Here is a 19269-nt window from a genome sequence, read left to right as displayed (position 1 = left end):
GTCAACGATGATAAATGGAAACAGGATGCACTTGATCTCAATTTCGAGTCTCATAGCAAAGGGTCTGAATACTTATGCAAATGTAATATTTCAGTTGTTGTTTTTTTATATAAATTAGCAAAAAATATTAAAAACCTGTTTTCGCTTTGTCATTATGGGGTATTGTGTGTAGATTGATAAGAGAAAAATATTATTTAATCAATTTTAGAATAAGGATGTAACGGAACAAAATGTGGAAAAAGTCAAGGGGTCTTAATACTTTCCGAATGCACTGTATATTTGTAATGTTGAATTTTATGAGAATGACACACACATATGCATGGGTTTGTTCAAAGAGAATAATTTCTGTTTACTCCACTGTATCCTCCTTTTAAAAACAACATGTTGCAGAAAGCCACACAGAATGAGAAGAGAAAAAATGTGTGTGTGGGGGGTGGAATATCCTACCAAAGAAGATGATTTCAATGGGCAGGGATAGCAGTGTTTGAGAATTTGGTAAAAGGGATGATGATTGTTTGAGTTTGGCAAGGAATGATTGCCCTGCCCCAATTTTCTCTGATTTATCTGTGTAACATTTTGAAACATTTGGTTGAAACATTTTGGGCCATAAAGTGTTTTTCTTAATTTTTTTTTGTGTATTTTCTTTCTTTCAAGGTTGGGGTCAATTACATTTCAATTCAGTCAATTCAGGAAGTAAACTGAAATTCCAATTCAATTTTTTTCTCAATTCTTTTCAATGACAAAAAAATGTAATTGGAATTTCAGTTTACTTCCTGAATTGACTGAATTGAAATGGCATTGACCACAACCCTGCCTTCTTCCTCTCTTTCATTCTGGAACGACTGCTGAGTAACTGTGATCTGATCCACTCTGCAGGTATATAACAGAGTTTGTAAACCTAGGCAATGTGTCAGCTCTGCGTACGTTCAGGGTTCTGAGGGCTTTGAAAACTATTTCTGTTATCCCAGGTAAGACTGTGCAGGTGTGTGTGTGCGGGCGGGCGGGCGAGTTGCGGGGGGGTTAGTGTTAGGTGTGGTTTTGTTTCCGTTTGTTTTCATTTCCTCTTCCACCTTCACTCCTTTCTCCTGGAGGGATAGGTGCTTCCCTCTCTCACTCTCTCTCACTGTGGTGTCCCCTCCTCCTGCCGGTCATCTTCTTCGGTGGTGATGGTGATGGTGCTGGTGTCGTGCTCTTGCGCATCCGTGCGTGTGACCTGTGGGTTTGTGTGTGTTACTGTTTGTGTTTTTTGTCATGGTGTTTTGTTCTGTGTGTGATCCTACCCCGTTACAGATATGTAACAGAATTTGTGGACCTGGGGAATGTCTCGGCGCTGAGAACGTTCAGAGTTCTCCGAGCACTGAAAACAATTTCTGTGATTCCAGGTGAGACTCTCATTTAAACACTAAAGCTGAACTTATTTAGATTTCTCATGAAATGGATTCTAATAATTTCTTATTACTTTAGACTCTTAAAGAGGATGCCTCAGAAACGATACCTGTTTTGTTTACTTTTTACTTTCCAAACGATCAAAAATGGTAGCAATACATTTTTGATAGGCTTCGCAGTCTACTGGCAGTCTTCTGGTGTTAAGTGCTAAAGGTGCTCCAGATATGACATACTAGAAGACGAACAGCCCATATAATAAGTGGGTGGGATACACTGCAAATGTTGTATTATTGCTTGTATTTTAATAATAGTCTCCCCAAAAGTGACATTAACAGATTCATACAGTATACTGAGTGCAGATCGTATGGGTAGGAGCCTGAGTTGTCCCCCAGGGAAAACTTCAGGCCCTAGTTGATAACCCTCCCATGGTTTAGAAAAACTCAGGGTCTTAGTATGAGTAGTAGAAATGCATTTATTTTGTTTATATATTTTGAAAACTACAGAATAGTTATTATTATTGAAATCTTAACCTCCAAGTCAAAGTGATAGACAAGGGTTTTACACTCACAATATATTTGTAAGCTTTTCTTATTTAGACCATGAGTATCTCTTCAGAGAGGTTCGATTCACTTTCCAACAGAGAGTAATAATGTGTTGATAGCCACCAAATTAATGAATATAGGTAAATACATAACGTTTAGGACCTTTGACGAGTTTGTGTTCAAATTTCTAACTTAGTTGTTGTCACCATCTAAAAAGTCTGATTTATCAATGCCACACTCTTAAAACACATCACGTTTCTGTATGAAGCCCTGACTATAAAGGAGCACTCTGAAGAACAGTTCATTCCTTAAGACTGCCAAGCCTAGTTTGACAACACACTTTACACTGCATGAAGCTTTTCAAGACACCTGCTTTTTTATCTTACAACTTTGGCTTTTAAGGAGCTTCTTTACTTTGAATTCCATTCTGTTATGATTATAACAGTGAACTCCTGAATGTGGACTTTTCGTTTCTGAGAAGATCTTTGTTTATCCTGGGACATTAAGGCATAAACACAATAGGAAATTAACACAGTGATATGCAAATACATTGGAGATCCATCTGAAGGCATTTGCACCATTGGGAAGTGTTGGATTGAAAATCAGTTAGTTAGCCTTTTGAGATTTTGTAGAACTTCGACTGCAGAACACTTTAATGGTGTAAAAGTGTTGTTGAACAAATGTCTGGGGCAGGAAGTAAATGTGAATTTGTGCATTAAATACATCTAGTCCAGTAAGTAGTGTTGGCTCAGTCTCCAGTGTAGGCCTCTGATCTAAAGGGGTCCCAGCCGAAAAGGCTCACCCAGTGGGGATCACATCACACAGCACCAGTGGGACATGATGGGGGTGCCTAGGATGGGAACCATTCTAACCATGGGAACCAAGCTAAGTCACCATCCCGGTTACCAGACAGACAGGTGATGATGACATGGAGTCAATTCCTTCAGCCTTGGCGTTTAAATGACCTGCATGCAACCTGTCATTCCCACTCGTCCCCCCTCACCTGCCCTCTCTTCTCTTCTAACTTATTCCTCCTCTGACTGAACCCATTCCTGCGCTCTCTCTTCATTGTGCTGTGCTGCTGTGTTTGATCGATCTGGTGGATGTTTTGTAGTTGTTGTCATATCTATTATCTGAGAGTAGCCCCACTGTTTCCAATGATGCTCTACACTGCCTGTGAGACTTGAACAGAAAAATAACATAAGGACATCTAAATTACATAAAAATTACATTCACATAATGGTGTAAATTTAACATAAACTTGTCATAAATTGGTATCCCTCCACAACTCCACCACCCATTAGTCTTATAACTATTTTCGTGTAGCCTACCTCAGTGTCATTTTGTTGATTTAGAACATTTGAGGAGTATTTTGATCATCACTGAAGTGTGTCAGTCTCATGGAAATCTCATGTAGGGGCACTCTCAATGTTGTTGTGTTTCTATGTTGTGGTGTTTAAAATGTCTGAATGTCTGACCATCTTTTTATGTGTCTTTAATTATTGTACTATTGTTTGATGTAGTTATCAAGGATGCTATTCTCGCTGTAATTTAGTTCAATATGACTTAACAATAACTAACAATATGGAACACAATCACTATTGAGGTATCAGAGTGTTTGAAGTGAAAGCCTTCCTTTCCTCATGGAAAATAGAGGACAATATATCAACCGTACGCATTATTATTATTATTGTTATTATTATTATTATTAATTTTTTTATGACACATACGCCTGCAGTTTAGAATATTTCTGTTATACCTGTCCAAATTGAGATATTGGTTTATTCAGAACAGAACGGTCGTTTTGGTTTGATGTTAACTTAAAAAAGTACACTTTTATGTGATGGACTACTATATTACTGTAATTCTACTATATACACTCTATAGAAATAATTAATAGCTAAGCTTGTACTTTCCAGCAATGCCCATTTCTCTTTGTTTGTGTGCGTGTGTGTGCACTTGTGTGTTTATATGTATGTGTGTGTACACAAACACACACATGTGTGTGTGTGTGTGTGCACGTATGTGTTTGTGTGTGTGAATGCATGTTTGGTTCCTTCCCCCAGGACTCAAGACCATCGTCGGTGCTCTAGTTCAATCCGTCAAGAAATTGTCAGACGTTATGATCCTCACGGTCTTCTGTCTCAGTGTCTTCGCTTTGATTGGACTACAGCTCTTCATGGGCAACCTGCGGCAGAAATGTGTCATCTGGCCAATCAACTCCACTGAGAACTACCTGGCCAATGGCAGCAAGGGCTTCGACTGGGACGAATACATCATGAACACCAGTGAGTCCGACACAGAGCCAAAAGATGTGTGACACTGAGACAGAAGACCGTTTCGACTTATAACATTTGATTTGAGTTTGAGGGGGTGCCAGGTAGGCTGTGCCTACCAGAGAATCTGATAAAACGTATCCTTTTTAGTTAATGGGTCGATCTTATCTGTGTGTCAGTCATAGTCTAAATTTAACACTGTAATGGAAAAGCTTACTTTCGTAAACCCGGTTCTCTGATAATAGAGGTATCTCACAATGGGATATGCCTTCTAAGGCCGGTCACTAAGGAAGCTCCAATCACACAACGTCTGTTGGGCCCGCCTTCTGGTCATTCTCAAGCATTCTCGAGCAGGGAAGCGCCGTGAGATACCTCATTCTATTATCAGAGAACCGGGATTACAAAAGTAACCTTAAAGAGCCACTGAACACGTGTTTTTCTGTTGCTCATTTGAAAAACGAGATTTCAGTCTTGGAGGTGTGTTTCCTGACCGATTCCGCGTTTGGTTCATGATGTTTGTCCCCCATGAGACAATGTAGATGAGGAAGCCTATTTCACTTCCTCAAAATCCCCAGACTGAATCTAAGATAAATGAAGAAATCTGTAATTAATTTTGACAAGGATATTTTAGTTGCGCAATTTTACAACTAAGGTGTTTGCGCAGTATTTCACACGTAAAAATATGCGCAACGTGTTGTCTTATGTAAATAAAGTCGGGCTGCTGGGCAGGTCTGTCTCACTGTATATGCTATTGGACAGAGAGCAATCACTGCAGCTGTTCACCCCAAATTAATGGGCAAATGTAAATTGTCAATCAAAACCCAACCTTCATTTACCCGTTGTGACACACGGATGTCCCAAACTCCATTTTAGATGAGACTGACTTTATGACCAAAATGATCCTGTTAATTGTGACACTAGAATCACTGTTTCTGACTCATATCAATGCCACATAGGCCATTTTCAGAGGGATTCACTTTTTAAAGGAAGTCGCTCTTTTAAGTTATCTTTCAAATATTAGTTTTGCTATCTCACAATGGGATATAGCCCACTCCCGTATCGCAGATATGTGACCGACTGCCTCGATTCGGTCTTATGTAGCAAAATTTGAAATTGTGTTTTTTACATTGGATAAAAGTAGAGACTCAGAGCTAGAAAATGGAAATCATACACTACAGTTGAGGAACAATGGGAAAGTAATTCTGCTTTGAAAGTTGATAAACTTGTAACCTCACTTTTGAGAAAATGGCACTTGAATGGGCGGCAGGTAGCTTAGTGGGTAAGAGCGTTGTGCCGGTAACCGAAAGGTCGCTGGTTCTAATCCCCGAGCCGACTAGGTGAAAAATCTGTCGATGTGCCCTTGAGCAAGGCACTTAACCCTAATTGCTCCTGTAAGTCGCTCTGGATAAGAGCGTCTGCTAAATGACGTAAAGATTTCAAGACTAAAGGCTGGTTTATACTACGTCTATCGACAGTTGTGACATCATGAACATTCTATTGTCGTCTGACATCAAACTTGTCGTTGTTGTTATGAAAATGAATAAACACAAAAACTACAGGCTGCATGACATCAGCAGCCTGGTGGTCCAAAATAGCATAACTAGTGTATTTTAATACAAATAAACCCACCAGTTTAAAAATGAATTTAGTATATGTCAATCTAGCGAACCAGGAAACTAAAAGCAACTTTCTAAACAATGTTTTGGTTCATTTCTAGCTTGTTAGCTAGCTAGCTAATGTTAAATTAGCTGGCTAGCCAATTCAAATAATGACCATATCATATAGCTGACAACGTCTTCACTTTAGCTAATTTGTCTTCATTATTACAGGAAAATAAACTCACAACAAGATCATTATTTACAAGTTAATGGCGAGCCAATTATAGAAAATAGCTTACGGTTGTGAGTGTGACGAAATAAAAGCAGGGCATTCTACCGGAGAATTTTAGAACTTGGACACTGTCTCGTTGGCCTAACTTTATACGTTTGGTGCAGGTCATGTTCTTCACATTACCGTCTCTGGTAAACACATACTATATCAAATAAAATCCAAGTTTATTTGTCACATGCACAGGATACAGAAGGTGTAGTGAAATGGTTACTTGCATAGTGGTGCGTTTTGTTAGACGTGTAGCTAGCTAGCTAAACAATTAACCATAATCCCAACTCATAACATTACTACCCTGCATGAATCTGCAGGTAGCTAACCAACCAGGTTCAGTGTTAGCAAGCTAGCTAACATTAGGCTATAACTAGCAATGCAAATGGTTCTGAGATACGAATAATATTACTACACAGATCATACACATAACATTAGCTAGCGAGCCAGCTAGCTAACAGTATGCTTTAACTTGAAATGAAAACGACTTTCTGTCAAAATTAGAAATGTATAATATCTGAAAATGTGGCTAGCTAGACTATCTTACCCGTATACATGGATGGATGCTTCTCCCTATCTGCCACGGATGCTATGGTTTCCCTTAGTTTGAAGATGTAATCCTGAGACAGGTGTTTTATACAACATCCTTCTGTGTGTTCTCTTTTCTACTCCCTCTGCATATCTGCAATCAAACACCAGAATTTTCTCCATCTCCTTAGCTATCATACTCTAATTCCACCGGGCATTCCACTGATTTCAAAACTCGTTCCTCCAGAAAGTGGAGAGCAACACTTTTGCAGTTCTACTACGTGATATCTTTCCAAAAAGCCACGTTAGAAAGGATTACCTACACTTACTTACCAGCTGATGTTATAGACAGAAGCGTGCTACATGGCAGACCAATACGAACTCATCTCGGCATGTCCAGCCCATCCATTATTTCAGCCAATCATGGCTAGCCTGAAGGTTCCTGTCTTTTTCCGTGGCTAAACCAACTAGGCTCGTAATTTAACAATTGTATTCCTATTTACAGATGGCATACAAGTTTGTTATTAAGGCACGTGAAACTTCACATGTTCCAGAAGGCATTTCTGCCAAAAATGCCTCTCCTGTGAAGTAGTGACGCATGACATACACCTAGTTTCCTGAAACGAGTCACATATGCCCTCCAAAGCCAAAACCTTCCCGAAAGTATCACCCCTCAGAGGCTCTGACACTGAGGACCATATGTGCCAGCGAAGGCGCAGGTGACGTCCAGTTGGTAAAACCTCATAAACGTATAAGGGGTAGCATAGCATACCGCATAACAAATCTCTTGTACAGAGATGCCTTTGAACAATGTCCATGATGTAGCCATACCTCTGGTGGAATTGGCCCTTAGGCCCTCCGGAGGTGGCAAACCCTTGGTATTATAAGCTAATATAATAGCCTCCATTATCCAATGGAATAGCTGTTGATGAGAGAGGGGCCTACCCGTGTGGGGAGGTGACCTGGAGACAAAGAGCTGGTTGCTCCTCCGTAAGGCTCTCGTTATGTCCATGTAGGTGCATCCTGTCCATGTAGGTGCATCCTGTCCATGTAGGTGCATCCTGTCCATGTAGGTGCGTCCTATCCATGTAGGTGCATCCTGTCCATGTAGGTGCATCCTGTCCATGTAGGTGCATCCTGTCCATGTAGTTGTGTAAAGTGTGTAATGGACATAAACGATGGAGGAAAAAGGCGGCAGGTGAAAAGCCAAAAGCTCCAAAGTGAGGCAATTATACACATTGCTGACTTAAGGAACAAAGGCGGGGTTAGGCTGTAAAGTAACCTTGGATAACCCTGGAGTGGTGGACTGACAGCGCAAGCAGCTCACTCACTCGCTTTGCGGACGTAAGGGCTATGGTAAAGCGGTTTTGAAAGAGAGATACTTAATCTCAACGCTTTCCAGCGGCTCGAAGGGCTGCTGTGAAATAGCTTCAAGCACAATAGACAGGAACCAAAATGGGACTAAAGGCTTGGGGACTAGGCGTAAGAGATGAAGTACCTCTCATTCAAAACCGCTTTACCATAGCCCTTACGTCTGCAAAGCGAGTGAGTGAGCTGCTTGCGCTGTCAGCCTTCATAAAACGACATATCAGAGGAAGTTTTCCCACTTTATAGTGTCCTTAACAGTGGAAAAGGCTTAGTCTCTGTCCAACAGGTATTGCAAAAAGCATAACACTTTGGATATAGAGCATAAGTGGGCTCCCGAGTGGCGCAGCGGTCTAAGGCACTGCATCTCCCGAGTGGCGCAGCGGTCTAAGGCACTGCATCTCCCGAGTGGCGCAGCGGTCTAAGGCACTGCATCTCCCGAGTGGCGCAGCGGTCTAAGGCACTGCATCTCAGTGCATGAGGCGTCACTACAGACCCCCTGGTTTGATTCCGTGCTGTATCACAACCGGCCATGATTGGGAGTCCCATAGGGCGGTGCACAATTGGCCCAGCGTCATCTGGGTTTGGCCAGTGTAGGCCGTCATTGTCATAATTTGTTCTTAACTGACTTACCTAGTAAAATAAAATAACAAATAAATAAGTAAGGGATGACCTGTTTCAGATTGCACCATCTCTCAAACACATTGTTACTATACAGTGAGAGTGTGGAAGGGGCCCTGGCACTCTGGATGGTGTAAACCAGGGGTTCCCAAACTTTTTTACTCGGGGTCCCCCTTCCAGCATTGGGGAACATCCCTCGCTCCCCTGTGCGAGCGTGCACACGCCACGTCTATTTCTATGGGCACAAGCAGTGATCATAACACAAACTGTTCACACCCCTCTTGTTATTGAAGATAATTTCTGCAGGTTTAAACTTATTTCCTGCAATTGTACACATTTTGCCATGGAGTGCAATTGAAAATCTAGCAGTTTTAAAGCACATTTTTGTGCAATTCTATACATTTTGCCATGTGTATTTATGTGATACAGTGCCTTGCAAAAGTATTCATCCCCTTTGCCGTTTTTCCTATTTTGTTGCATTACAACCTGAAATTTAAATGGATTTTTATTTGGATTTCATGTAATGGAGTCCAAATTTGTGAAGTGAAATGAAAAAAATTAATTGTTTCAAAAAATTCTAAAAAATAAATAACGGAAAAGTGGTGCGTGCATATGTATTCACCCCCTTTTGCTATGAAGCCCCTAAATAAGATCTGATTCAAGCCCCTAAATAAGAATGCTGTTCATTGACTATAGCTCAGCATTCAACACCATAATACCCTCCAAGCTCATCATTAAGCTGGAGGCCCAGGGTCTGAACCCCGCTGTGATGCGTGATTTGAAGGAGTCAGGCGCAGGAGGGTAAATCACAGTATACAGAGTTTAATTCCGTAATCCAGCGGAACCAGTCCAGTGCGCAAAGCTGGCGCACTGGAACAAACATGCACACGGGGAAAATACCCCGGCAATACAAAATACTGAGCTCAACCGAGCTACTAATCCTCACAATGAACAATCACCCACAAGGACAAGGGGGCAGAGGGAACACTTAAACAAGTACTAATGAGGGGAATATGAACCAGGTGTGTGTAATTGCCAAGACAAGACAAATGGAATGATGCGATATGGAGCGGCATTGACTAGAAGGCCGGTGACGACGAACGCTGAAGCCTGCGGGGAGGCAGCTTCAGAGGAAGTCGTGACACCCGCCCTGTGCAACTGGGTCCTGGACTTCCTGACAGGCCGCCCCCAGGTGGTGAAGGTAGGAAACAACATCTCCACTTCGCTGATCCTCAACACTGGGGCCCCACAAGGGTGCATGCTCAGCCCCCTCCTGTACTCCCTGTTCACCCATGACTGCGTGGCCAAGCACGCCTCCAACTCAATCATCAAGTTTGCAGACGACACAACCGTAGTAAGCTTGATTACCAACAATGACAATACCGCCTACAGGGAGGAGGTGAGGGTCTGGGAGTGTGGTGCCAGGAAAATTACCTCTCACTCAACGTCAACAAAACAAAGGAGATGATCGTGGACTTCAGGAAACAGCAGAGGGTGCACCCCCCTATCCACATCGACGGGACCACAGTGGAGAAGGTGGAAAGTTCCTTGGAGTACACATCACTGACAAACTGAAATGGTCCATCCACGCAGACATTGTGGTGAAGAAGGCGCAATAGAGCCTCTTCAACCTCAGGAGGCTGAAGAAATTTGGCAAGGCACCTAAAACCCTCACAAACTTTTAGAGATGCACAATTGAGAGCATTCTGTCGGGCTGTATCACCGCCTGGTACGGCAACTGCACCGCGCGCAACTGCAGGGCTCTCGAGAAGGTGGTGCGGTCTGCCGAACGCATTACCGGGGGCAAACTACCCGCCCTCCAAGACACCTACAGCATACGATGTCACAAGAAGGCCAAAAAGATCATCAAGGACATCAACCACCTGAGCTACTGCCTGTTCACCCCGCTATCATCCAGAAGGTGAGGTCAGTATAGGTGCATCAAAGCTGGGACCAAGAGAATGAAAAACAGTGTGAAATTGTTAGATATTACTTGTTAGATATTACTGCACTGTCGGAGCTAGAAGCACAAGCATTTCGCTACACCCGCAATAACATCTGCTAAACACGTGTATGTGACAAATAAAATTTGATTTGATTTGCTTTGATTGAATGACCTTCAGAAGTCACATAACTAGTTAAATAAAGTCCACCTGTGTGCAATCTAAGTGTCACATGATCTGTCACATGATCTCAGTATATATACACCTGTTCTGAAAGGCCCCAGAGTCTACAAAACCACTAAGCAAGGGGCACCACCAAGCAAGCGGCACCATGAAGACCAAGGAGCTCTCCAAACAGGTCAGGGACAAAGTTGTGGAGAAGTACAGATCAGGGTTGTGTTATAAAAAAATATCCGAAACTTTGAACATCCCACGGAGCACCATTAAATCCATTATTAAAAAATGGAAAGAATATGGCACCACAACAAACCAGCCAAGAGAGGGCCGCCAACCAAAACTCACGGACCAGGCAAGGAGGGTATTAATCAGAGAGGCAACAGAGACCAAAGATAACCCTGAAGGAGCTGCAAAGCTCCACAGCAGAGATTGGAGTATATGTCCATAGAACCACTTTAAGCCGTACACTCCACAGAGCTGGACTTTACGGAAGAATAGCCAGAAAAAAGCCATTGGTTAAAGAAAAAAATAAGCAAACACGTTTGGTGTTCTCCAAAAGACATGTGGGAGACTACCTAAACATATGGAAGAAGGTACTCTGGTCAGATGAGACTAAAATGGAGCTTTTTGGCCATCAAGGAAAACGCTATGTCTGGTGCAAACCTAACACCTCTCATCACCCCGAGAACACAATGTTTTTCATCGGCAGGGACTGGGAAACTGGTCAGAATTGAAGGAATGATGGATGGCGCTAAATAAAGGGAAATTCCTGAGGGAAACCTGTTTCAGTCTTCCAGAGATTTGAGACTGGGACAGAGGTTCACCTTCCAGCAGGATAATGACCCTAAGCATATTGCTAAAGCAACACTCGAGTGGTTTAAGGGGAAACATTTAAATGTCTTGGAATGACCTAGTCAAAGCCCAGACCACAATCCAATTGAGAATCTGTGGTATGACTTAAGGATTGCTGTACACCAGTGCAACCCATCCAACTTGAAGGAGCTGGTGCAGTTTTGCTAGATGTGCCAAGCTTATAGAGACATACCCCAAGAGACTTGCAGCTGTAATTGCTGCAAAAGGTGGCTCTACAAAGTATTGACTTTGGGGGGTGAATAGTTATGCACGCTCAAGTATTCACCCCCATTGGCATTTTTCCTATTTTGTTTTTTAGTTATTGCACTTGTGCGCCCAAACTAGAATATCAGGTCGCGCAGCAAAATATCTAGGAGCATATGCAATAAAAAAATAATCGCACTTTAGAGCCCTGACTGTAATATGAAATACAGTAGATTACTTGCCTCTTACTGGCAGACAGTTACCTGTAAATTACTGTTAAAAAAAGGTACAGAATGTTACCATAAATTCCAAAGAACCTTTGGCTTAACAGTACATTACTGTAAAGAAGTGCTTTCGTTACAATAATGTACTGTTAAACCAAAGTTTATGCAGTGTGCTTGTAAATTACACGGCAATCCCTTTACAGTGAACCATTACAACGGACTCATGAAAAAGTCAGTCATAGAATGGAAACTTTTGAACCCTTAAATGCACATTGATATGAAATAACCTCATAAAACGTAGATATTTTGCAGTTTGTTGTATTCACCTAAAATAAATGATCAGGTATAATTTCACAACATAAATTACATTACATGAAACAATTCAGCTTTCTTTTATCCACTCAAATTATAATATATGTTCACTTATGAATATCCCGTACCTCGGGCATAAAAAATACTGATAAGTAATTCAAGTGAACCTACACTCTTAGAACAAAAGGTGCTAAGTAGAACCGTATAAAGTTATTCAGCTTTTATCCATAGGGGAACCCTTTTTGATGCTAGGTAGAACCCTTTGCAGAGGGTTCTACCTAGAACCCCCTATGAAGGGTTCTTCATAGAACCCTCTGTAAATGGTTCTACCAAGAACCCTTTTATCTTTGAAGGGCTCTTTCTAGAACTCTCTATGAATGGTTCCACAAGCCTTATTAGCCTTTAAAATGTATCTCTTTATGACAATACATGACATACACTGAATGTACAAACATTAGGAATACCTGCTCTTTCCATGACATAGACTGACCAGGTGAATCCAGGTGAAAACTATGATCCCTTATTGATGTCACCTGTTAAATCCACTTCAATCAGTGTAGATGAAGGGGAGGAGACAGGTTAAAGAAGGATTTTTAAGCCTTGAAACAATTTAAATGGTGTATGTATGCCATTCAGAGGGTGAATGGGCAAGACAAAATATTTAAGTGCCTTTGAACAAGGTATGGTAGTAACTGCAACACTGCTGGGTTTTCCATGCTCAACAGTTTCCTGTGTATATCAAGAATGGACCACCATCCAAAGGACATCCAGCCAACTTGACACGACTGTGGGAAGCATTGGAGTCAACATGGGCCAGCATCCCTGTGGAACGCTTTTGGCAGCATGTAGAGTCCTTGCCCCGACAAATTGAGGCTGTTCTGAGGGAAAAGGGGGTGCAACTCAATATTAGGAAGGTGTTCCTAATATTTTGTACACTCAGTGTATATCATAAGGCCTTTCTTTGAGGGCCTAGTTATACCCTAACACAGTGGTGTTATGAAACTCCTGGTTTACAGGCCACATCAGGCCTGCAAGTCACATTATGTTGGCTTGCAAAGTGATGTGTAATTCCTATTGGAATCAAATCAATTCAAATTGTCACATGCGCCGAATACAACAGGTGTCGACCTTACCGTGAAATGCTTACTTACAAGCCCTTAACCAACAATGCAGTTCAAGAAATAGAGTTAAGAAAATATTTACTAAATAAAATAAAATACAAAGTAACACAATAAAATAACAATAACGAGGCTACATACAGGGGGTACCGGTACCAAGTCAATGTGCAGGGGTACAGGTTAGTCGAGTAGGTAGGGGTAAAGTAACAATGCATAGATAAAATAAACAGCGAGTAGCAGCAGTGTAAAAACAAAGGGGGGAGGGGGGGTCAATGTTAATAGTCCGGGTGGCCATTTGATTAATTGTTCAGCAGTCTTATGGCTTGGGGGTAGAAGCTGTTAAGGAGCCTTTTGGACCTAGACTTGGCACTCCGGTACCACTTACCGTGCAGAGAGAACAGTCTATGACTTGGGTGACTGGAGTCTTTGACAATTTTTTGGGCCTTCCTCTGACACTGCCTTGTATATAGGTCCTGGATGGCAGGAAGCTTGGCCCCAGTGATGTACTGGGCCGTATGCACTACCCTCTGTAGCGCCTTACGGTCGGATGCCGAGCAGTTGCCATACCAGGCAGTGATGCAACCGGTCAGGATGCTCTCGATGGTGCAGCTGTATAACGTTTTGAGGATCTGGGGACCCATGCCAAATCTTTTCAGTCTCCTGAGGGGGAAAAGGTGTTGTTGTGCCCTCTTCACGACTGTCTTGGTGTGTTTAGACATTTGATAGTTTGTTGGTGATGTGGACACCAAGGAACTTGAAACTCTCGACCCGCTCCACTACAGCTTCGTCGATGTGAATGGGGGCGTGTTCGGCCCTCCTTTTCCTGTAGTCCACGATCAGCTCCTTTGTCTTGCTCACGTTGAGGGAGAGGTTGTTGTCCTGGCACCACACTGCCAGGTCTCTGACCTCCTCCATATAGGCTGTCTCATCGTTGTCGGTGATCAGGCCTACCACTGTTGTGTCATCAGCAAACTTAATGATGGTGTTGGAGTCGTGCTTGGCCACGCAGTCGTGGGTGAACAGGGAGTACAGGAGGGAACTAAGCACGCACCCCTGAGGGGCCCCTGTGTTGAGGATCAGCATGGCAGATGTGTTGTTGCCTACCCTTACCACCTGGGGGCGGCCCGTCAGGAAGTCCAGGATCCAGTTGCAGAGGGAGGTGTTTAGTCCCAGGGTCCTTAGCTTAGTGATGAGCTTTGTGGGCACTATGCTGTGAATCCAGCCAGAGTGAGGATATCCAACAATTGGAAATAATGCAAAAATACATAATATGTACGTATGAATACCTGCAGGACTAGCACATATCAACTATCTGCCTTCATTCATACATTAGGCCAGTCATCACAACACTAACAGCCTACCATATTTACTCAACATACTCCCCAATAGTAAATATCACTCATTTGCATGACTTCTATTGATGACTATGATGTGTAGGCTACACGTGACCTCTGAACACAGTTACACAGCAAATTGGCCAGTGTTAACTACTGTTGATTTTTTAGTGTAACATTTCAAGTGTTGATTCAGGAGGTCAATTAACCCTGTACAGATTTAAATTAACACTCAGTGGTGTAAAATAACCCCAGTGTTGGTGTTAAATGTCCCACGTAGTCATCCTGATTTCCATGTAAATTAGCCTTGTGAGTGACCAAAACATCACCCATAATATTATTTCACGATACAAATGCTCAGAATGTGAGAAATCTACTTTTTCTCTCATGTCTAACTATCAGGAAGTCTGAAAAGACAGGCTGAGTGGGCGGGGAGCTAATAAGCTAAGTGGGTGGGGTGCTCGCCTTGGCTGACGGTTCTTTGAAACATCTATGTCAAGCAATTTGGAGTCAGTGTTGCAGTGAGATCATGGTTTCACAAATGATTTGTTTATCAAACTATTTGGTTATTATTATTACTATTATTTATTTTTTAAATTTTAAACTTTTATATAAGCAGGGAGTTACCATTGAGACCAGGGTCTTTTTCAGAAGGGATCCCTACATATAAAATGTCATAAGACAAAATCTAAAATCGAATACAATATAAAACAAGTCAAATACAGCAATACACAAATATTCAAATCAAATCTAATTTTATTCAAGAAAAATGATTACATTCCTCAATAAGAAGGTCACCTATCCATATTTTTAATTGCCCCTGTGGCACCAGAACATCAAATTGTAATGTATTTTGTAGTTGGTTCCAGCAATGAGGTGCTTTAAAACAAAAAATGGATTTACCTAGTTGAGTGGAGACCCGAGGAACCTCAAGACTTAACCAACCTTGTGAAAGGGTTTGGTATCTCATGTTTTTATATTTTAACAGTGAAGTTAGATAAGCCACAATTTGTGTAGTAGAGCTTTGTAAACAAAAAGGGAATAATTAAGTGATCTATGGGAATTTAATGAAGAACAGCCAACCATTTGATACAGGATGCAGTGATGAGTATTAAAACTGTCACCTGTGATTTAAAAGGGCGCTATGGTAGACAGCATCCAAAGGTTTAAGAGTAGTGGCTGCTGCAATCTGGTAAATGGTGTCGCCTTAGTCAAGAACTGGCAGGAAAGTTGACTGTACAATCTGCTTCCTGCTATTTAGGGAGAGGCAAGATCTATTTCTAAAAAAGAACGCCACTTTAAATCTTAGCTTTTTAACTAACTCATTCGTATGTTTTTTAAACAATAAATCTTTGTCAATCCAAATGCCCAGATATTTATAGGTGGGGATCGATGGGAGAACCTTCCAATTAATAAATATGTGGTCCATCTGAAAACATTTTGCGAGAATTAGAGAACAACATATATTTAGTCTTGCTCGCATTTAGTACAAGTATTAAACCAACCAGAGCTTTCTGTAAGGCAACAAAGTTAGACTGCAGCTCTAACATAGCCTGGTCAACAGCTGGAGCAATGGCATACATAACAGTGTCATCTGCAGTGGTTAAATTTGGGAGGATTTGGGAGGTAGGAGTTGGGGGGTCCCTAGCCCATAGGGATATTCTAACCTAAATATACAGTGCATTCGGAAAGTATTCAGACTGCTTGACTTTTTCCACATTTTGTTACATTACAGCCTTATTCTAAAATGGAGTAAAAAATAAATAATCTAATCAATCTACACACAATACCCCATAATGACAAAGCGAAAACAGGTTTTTAGATTATTTTTCAAATTATAAAATAAAAAAACTGAAATACAGCACCAGTCAAAAGTTTGAACACACCTACTCATGCAAGGGTTTTTCTTTATTTTTTACTATTTTCTGCATTGTAGAACAATAGTGAAGACATCAAAACTATGAAATAACACATATGGAATCGTGTAGTAACCCAAAAAGTGTTAAACAAATCAAAATATATTTTATATTTGAGATTCTTCAAAGAAGCCACCATTTTCCTTGATGACAGCCTTGCACACTCTTGGCATTCTATCCACCAGCTTCATGAGGTAGTCACCTGGAATGCATTTCAATTAACAGGTGTGCCTTCTTAAAAGTTAATTTGTGGAATTTCTTTCCTTCTTAATGCGTTTGAGCCAATTAGTTGTGTTGTGACAAGGTAGGGGTGGTATACAGAAGACAGCCCTGTTTGGTAAAAGACCAAGTCCATATTATGGCAAGAACAGCTCAAATATGCAAAGGGAAATGACAGTCCATCATTACTTTAAGACATGAAGGTCAGTCAATGCGGAACATTTCAAGAACTTTTAACGTTTCTTCAAGTGCAGTCGCAAAAACCATCAAGCGCTATGATGAAACTGGCTCTCATGAGGACCGCCACAGGAAAGGAAGACCCAGAGTTACCTCTGCTGCAGAGGATAAGACACATCTCAACATCATCTGTTCAGAGGAGACAGCGTGAGTCAGGCCTTCATGGTACAATTGCGGCAAAGAAACCACTACTAAAGGACACCAATAAGAAGAAGAGACTTGCTTGGGCCAAGAAACACGAGCAATGGACATTAGACCGGTGGAAATCTGTCCTTTGGTCTGATGAGTCCAAATTTGAGATTTTTGGTTCCAACTGCCATGTCTTTGTGAGACGCAGAGTAGGTGAACGGATGATCTCTGCATGTGTGGTTCCCACCGTGAAGCATGGAGGAGGAGGTGAGATTTGCTGGTGACACTGTCTGTGATTTATTTAGAATTCAAGGCACACTTAACCAGCATGGCTACCACAGCATTCTGCAGTGATACGCCATCCCATCTGGTTTGCGCTTAGTGGGACTATAATTTGTTTTTCAACAGGACAATGACCCAAAACAAACCTCCAGGCTGTGTAAGGGCTATTTGACCAAGAAGGAGAGTGATGGAGTGCTGAATCAGATGATATGAACTCCACAATCACCCGACCTCAACCCAATTGAGATGGTTTGGGATGAGTTGGACCGCAGAGTGAAGGAAAAGCAGCCAACAAGTGCTCAGCATATGTCGGAACTCCTTCAAGACTGTTGGAAAAGCATTCCAGGTGAAGCTGGTTGAGAGATTGCCAAGAGTGTGCAAAGCTGTCATCAATGCAAAGGCTGGCTACTTTGAAGAATCTAAAATCTAAAATATATTTTGATATGTTTAAGTTTTGATGTCTTCACTATTATTCTACAATTAAGAAAATAGTAAAAATAAAGAACAACACTTGAATGAGTATGTGTGTCCAGACTTTTGAATGGTACTGTACCTTATTTACATAAGTATTCAGACCCTTTGCTATGAGACTTGAAATTGAGCTGAGTTGCATCCTGTCTCCATTGATCACCTTGAGATGTTTCTACAGCTTAATTGGAGTCCAGCTGTGGTAAATTCAATTGATTGGACATGATTTGGAAAGGCACACACCTGTCTATATAAGGTCCCACAGTTGACAGTGCATGTCAGAGCAAAAACCAAGCCATGGGGTCGAAGGAATTATCCTAGAGCTCCGAGACAGGATTGTGTCGAGGCACAGATCTGGGGAAGGGTACCACATTTATTTGCAGCACAGTGGCCTCCACAGTGGCCTCCATCATTCTTAAATGGAAGAAGATTGGAACCACCGAGACTCTTCCTAGAGCTGACCGCCCGGCCAAACTGAGCAATCGGGGGAGAAGGGCCTTGGTCAGTGAGGTGACCAAGAACCCAATGGCCACTCTGACAGAGCTCCAGAGTTCCTCTGTGGAGATGGGAGAACCTTCCAGAAGGACAACCATCTCTGCAGCACTCCACCAATCAGGCCTTTATGGTAGAGTGGCCAGACGGAAGCCAAGCGTCACGTCTGGAGGAAAACTGGCACCATCAGTGGTGGCAGAATCATGCTGTGGGGATGTTTTTCAGCGGCAGGGACTGGGAGACTAGTCAGGATTGAGGGAAAGATGAACTGAGCAAAGTACAGAGAGCTCCTTGATGAAAACCTGCTCCAGAGCGCTCAGGACCTGAGACTGGGGTGAAGGTTCACCTTCCAACAGGACAGCGACTCTAAGCACACAGCGAAGAGAACGCAGGAGTGGCTTCGGGACAAGTCTCTGAATGTCCTTGAGTGGCCCAGCCAGAGCCCGGACTTGAACCCGATCTAACATCTCTGGAGAGACCTGAAAATAGCTGTGCAGCGACACTCCCCATCCAACCTGACAGAGCTTGAGAGGATCTGCAGAGAAGAATGGGAGAAACTCCCCAAATACAGGTGTGCCAAGCTTGTAGCGTCATTCCCAAGAAGACTCGAGGCTGTAATTGCCTCCAAAGGTGCTTCAACAAGGTACTGAGTAAAGGGTCTGAATACTTATGTAAATGTGATATTTTAGTTGTTTATTTGTAATACCTTTTCAAATATTTATAAAAACCTGTTTTTGCTTTGTCATTATGGGGTATTGTGTGTAGA

The 19269-nt window shown here is 42.0% G+C and overlaps 1 protein-coding gene across 1 annotated transcript in view; it reads left to right on the top strand.

The window, feature by feature from the left end:
- Positions 1–19269, top strand: part of LOC121577568 (sodium channel protein type 8 subunit alpha) — a 105464-nt gene that overhangs the window by 23360 nt on the left and 62835 nt on the right. The window contains exons 6-7 of the mRNA XM_045223842.1: positions 877–968; positions 3995–4216. Of these exons, the coding sequence (XP_045079777.1) occupies positions 877–968; positions 3995–4216 (314 nt within the window). The remainder of the gene's footprint in view (positions 1–876; positions 969–3994; positions 4217–19269) is intronic.

The sequence above is a fragment of the Coregonus clupeaformis genome, chromosome 12 (assembly GCF_020615455.1).
Source record: "Coregonus clupeaformis isolate EN_2021a chromosome 12, ASM2061545v1, whole genome shotgun sequence".
Lineage (NCBI taxonomy): Eukaryota > Metazoa > Chordata > Actinopteri > Salmoniformes > Salmonidae > Coregonus > Coregonus clupeaformis.
Note: the sequence above shows the minus strand (reverse complement) of the source record. Positions and strands in the feature narration are given on the sequence as shown.